At 25.8% G+C, this 5,185-nt stretch overlaps 1 protein-coding gene across 1 annotated transcript in view; it reads right to left on the minus strand.

Annotated features, from left to right (window-relative positions):
* LOC105360442 (serine/threonine-protein phosphatase 2B catalytic subunit 2) overlaps positions 1-4,060 on the minus strand; it is a 38,777-nt gene extending 34,717 nt beyond the window's left edge. Inside the window, exons 1-4 of the mRNA XM_011497337.1 lie at positions 4,024-4,060; positions 3,615-3,818; positions 850-974; positions 7-49 (exon numbers count right to left, since the gene is read on the minus strand). Coding sequence (XP_011495639.1) covers positions 7-49; positions 850-974; positions 3,615-3,818; positions 4,024-4,060 — 409 coding nt within the window. The remainder of the gene's footprint in view (positions 1-6; positions 50-849; positions 975-3,614; positions 3,819-4,023) is intronic.
* Between the last annotated feature and the right edge of the window lie 1,125 nt (positions 4,061-5,185).

Genomic DNA, 5,185 nt, shown 5'->3' on the forward strand with positions numbered 1-5,185 from the left:
AGAGTGTAGTCGGATGGCATAATTTCAATGCCCACAGGTACAATACGCACTGTAAAATAATCGATAGAAAATGTGATTATTATTGCATTATAGATTAGATTTTGTTTAAGTTATTCGCTAATTAATCTATATTATGTTAAATCATAAAGTAAAATTTTAATGAGAATTTAAAAATAAAAATATAATTCCAACTCTATTGATCGAGAAGAAGATTGTAAAACTATTACTTTGAATATCAACTTAAAATGAAAACACATTATTATTTAAATTATTAAATGCAGAATTATTTCAAGTACCTAAAATATATCAAAACCAAAATATATCAATGAAATTAAAGCGTGGAACGAATCATAATAAATAATTATAATTGTTACAAATACAAATGTTAATTACAAATACACCATTAAAGCAATATATTTGAAATGTAAATGTCGTTCGTTATTTTAACAGATAAATGATTATTGATGTTACATAAAACCATATTTATTTATCTACCTTTGCACAAAATCCATTGAATATACAAAAATTTCCTAATCACCTTAATTACAATTATATATCATTTGCATCTGACCGAGAAATAAAAATTTCAACATTAAACAATGATAGCAAGCTTGTTTTTTTTTTTTTTTTTTTTTTTTTTTTTTAACAAATATACTATAAAGCAAATATATTCAAACGAATGCTATAATTGATTAAATTTTCAATTTGCGACATCAACGAAGATACGTATATTTCTTTAATTAAAAATTTTTAAAAAGTTTCTTCTTTGGAGAGCCGATTTTCACTAAAATCACATACATCGCGAATGAACAGAGACAAAGAAAAAGTACACTCCGGGTAAATACTGACCTCAATACTGAAGTAACCTCGGTCGACGTAATCTCCAAGGAAGAGGTACTTCGTAGATGAAGGAGGGCCACCCACTTCGAATAATTTCATTAAATCGTAAAACTGACCATGAATGTCACCACAAACTGTAAATAATAACAATAAAGTATTGAATTAAGATGTGTTGTTGTTATGAAGAAAGATATGGCTGTATATTGTTGTAAAGATATTCTAATAGCATGAACAAAAGCATTTTGTAAATATAATGGAACATATATTAAACAGATAAGTATAGAGCAGCAATCAGATGATTATGTTTAATAATGATATTGCATTATGTCATGGATCAGTAAAGCTAGGATATTGTATTGCACGGTAAATAAATATTATTACAATATTTGCTTAGCAAACCTTCAAAATAAAACAGTGTTTAAAATTATAATATTGCGTGTTAATATTTTTTTAAAAGAACAGAAATATTTGGTTAATTATATAAATAGGCTCTATTTAGCAGTATATACTTTTTTAATAATATTACATTTTTTAAAATATTTATCAATGGTATACAATAAAAATGTTCCTTTCACTTGGCTTCTATTATATTAAAGGATTAATGGAAAAGGACGGAACAGTGGAACATATTTCAAATTTGATGATAGAAAAAAGAAAAAATCGAATCGATTTTGATTGAAATTATCAAATAGATTTTCTGTTTTAGAGAATTTATGGGATTTGAGATTAATTCCGCTGGATTGCTCTTTCATTTCAACTTTGCTTTTATTATTTCGATGATCAATGTTATCCACTAATTATAATCGATGATGTAAATTGAACTCGCGAGGCTTGGGTGCCATTAAAAATTTAGCTATTCCTCTTGCTTTTAATCACTATCGACTAGTATGAATTAGTATGAAAATCTATTTTCAGTGATAATAACTTTTCATCCAAGTCCACGTTTATTGTATTTTCATTATAATTAAGTGGCAATCGTTATAAGCAGTGATAAGAATTGCAAGAAAATATGAAAATCAAATTTGTTCTTCATACTACGAGCAACAGTCACATTTTGTTGTTCATGTAAATGAAGAAAAATTCTAAACTAAATTATTTCAATAAACAATTGTTTGCAATTGCTAGTGTATTATTGAACAACATTAGTACGATGTGGTATTATTAATCGTAATTTTGTATTTTCATTTACAAACATTTAATTACATTTTACCTATTAATTTCATTGATGGGTGTGCACGAACTATCGATTATTATGCTTCAACCAAATATTTCTTTATTTTATTATTATTATTTTTCTTTTCAACTTATCGAACTAGTTACTCGTTTTTGCTCTATTGTAAAACAACAAAATTTATTTTTCACAATTTTTTCAATATTTATACTAGAAATCTGTAGTTTTCAAATAACAATTTTCAATACATTTCAATATATTTATATATATATATATATATATATATATATATATATATATATAATAAAAGATATTTACGTTGGAATTCATATATAGTAATGCAATAAATAATTGTTTTATCTTATCGATTTATAAAAAAGGTTTCAAGAATCAAATAATGAAATTAAACTATTATATTATTTTATTGGCATTTTATAAAAATAATAAATCGATAAAGTTAACCTAGATACAGTACAGTCGAGTAATTTCATATTTGTAATAATGCAATGAAATATACTTATTTATATAAATATCAAAATTATATTTTATTTTAATAGTATCATTATTTATAAAACAAATAGTTATTGTTTGTAATTTTATTGTTTCAATATTATATTAGTTTTATGAAAGAGATTGCTACGCTTATGTAATGTTAAAAATATACGACTGCAAAATATTTTAATGTGTAATTATTGTATTTGGAATTTTCGCATTCGATAAGTTTTCAAGAACATGAAACATCACGAAAATTTTAATAAGAGTCTATTAAATTTTAAATAATTATACAATATTGTTCACTTTCTTATTAAAAGTATTTTGTAAGTTTGAATTATGTGGAATTGCAATACATTTTCAGCACTTATACATTTGATTTAATTAACATTTGCAGCTATTTTGTTTATTCATTTATAGAGATGAAGTAATTTTAAATTATATGATTAAAGATAATGAAATTATAGTAATATATTATCTAAATAACTTTTACATAAAAATGATATAAATTTTTTAATTTCAAATTATACTTTCATTCAATTTTCAGATAAATTTTGTGAAAATTTTTTAATAATTCAAGTGAAATTTTAATAGAAACGAGAATTTATTTTTTTGAATAAACTATTATAATAGTTCGCAAGCTTACAAAGTACTAGCGTAAATTATTAAATATCTAAATGAAATCTATATTGTCTATTCAATCATACGTTGTAACGTCATAGCTCAGCTGGATAAATATTGCTAAAACTATTGCTTAACCGTTTAAATATATTTCAGCTTTAGAAATAAAGAAAATGTTCGTATTACGCAATAGTAATCTAATCGACTGATTTTCTATTACTTTCAATAGGCAATACATTGCCAAAAAGAATAAAACAGTTTAACGAATGTTTTACAATATTAACTAAAGTCAATTATAAGTCGAATGACGCTTCATGAAATGAACCCCTTAAAAAACTATGATATTATGATTTATTTAAGCATTCGAATTCTTAACTCTCTCCTTTGTGAAAAAAAAAACAAACAAACAAAACAGAACAAAAACAAAAAGTCAGTCGATTAAAGCGGAATCTGCAATTATAATCCGGCAAATAGATAAACTTATACTGACCGGTAACAGGTGCCTCAATGTCGATCATCGTCTTTTCGGAGCTAAGAAGGGCCGCGCCATCGTTAATGATGCGCAGCGCCGCGGCCTCGTCGATCCTTCCCTCGAGAATAAAGTGCTGCTTGAGGACATCCGGGCGTGGTCTGCCCGTCCGTGAATCAAACACCTCCGACACGGTGATCTTCCGCGAAGGTGGGAATGGCACATCTGTAGAGAAGCGAGATATTAATGGAGGTTAGAAAAATTGGAAAAACTTTATGTCGTCGGATCAGTGGATCGACGATGGATATTAGACATTTGGTCAAGGATCGCTCGTTTCATCAATTTTTACAGCTTTAGCAATGAGGCATAAGTGGAAGTTATGATCTTAGTCGTATGTCATGAATACTGTAAACTAGTGGAAGAAGTCAACTGATAGGGTGGTGAAACAAGATGTCGTTGAAATTCATGATCTCTAGTACCAAGTATTGATTTAGTACCTAGTATGTTCTACTTCGATACGCAAACCTTACTTGGTATATAAATTTGCATGGATTTTTATTGCACGAAGGAGTTCCCCTCGACTTTACTGCACAACTAATATCATTATTTGATATCCTTATTACGTGGTTGGATCAATTGTTGCTATTTGTCATTTTGAAATTTATTAAGAATTATGAATAAATTATGAATGAAAAATTTGCAAGTATTTACGTGTGTAAGTAAGTAAGTAAGAGTAAGTAAGTAAGTTTTTAATTAGTTTACTATTATAAAAATAATAAAAAGCATACGTTATATATTATTAATAAAAAAAATCATGCTATTTGTAAAACTGTAATAGCTTCTTAAATTTGAACTTTTTCAATTAATTTAAACAATCACAGTTTTCGATAAATCGTAAAATTATATAATTTGAATACATAAATATGTGGCAAAGTTTAATAATCGTGTATTTTTATTCATATATTGTTAACTGTTTTTAGCCAATTCTCTTTCAAGATCTATTATGAAATACAAACAAACAGCTTTTGAATCTTAAAAAGTTTCTACACACGCGCGCACATATCCATGTTCATATTTATGTACATGTATATGTACACAAACGTATACGCATGTACGCATGCGTGTACGTAAATACATACATACATACATGCATGCATAAATACACACATACATGCGTATACGATTGTATATGATATAAAAAATTGTATCAAAATGTTTAATTATCATTAAAATGTAATAATGTAATACCACGCTATAGGCCCGTTTCGCATAAATATTATGTATAAATGTATTTTGCCTTTAATATATTCTTTACATTATTCATGTATAATAAAAGTGTAATTTACCAGATTTTTTTTTTTTTTTTTTTTTTTTTTTTAAATAATCAATTATTTAAAGTATTTAATCATAAATTAAATACTAATGTGAATAATAGATGTATGAAATAAATTTATATTGTCGAGTGCTTATTCTATTTTAATTATATCAACAATGTTTTCTAACAATATGAAAAGTAAAATTATGACACTGTTAATTGTGAAATACAGGTACATATGAATTTTTTTGACGTCTTTTGTTGCAAAATCTTTATA

Source organism: Ceratosolen solmsi, unplaced genomic scaffold, assembly GCF_000503995.2.
Source record: "Ceratosolen solmsi marchali unplaced genomic scaffold, CerSol_1.0 scaffold13, whole genome shotgun sequence".
Lineage (NCBI taxonomy): Eukaryota > Metazoa > Arthropoda > Insecta > Hymenoptera > Agaonidae > Ceratosolen > Ceratosolen solmsi.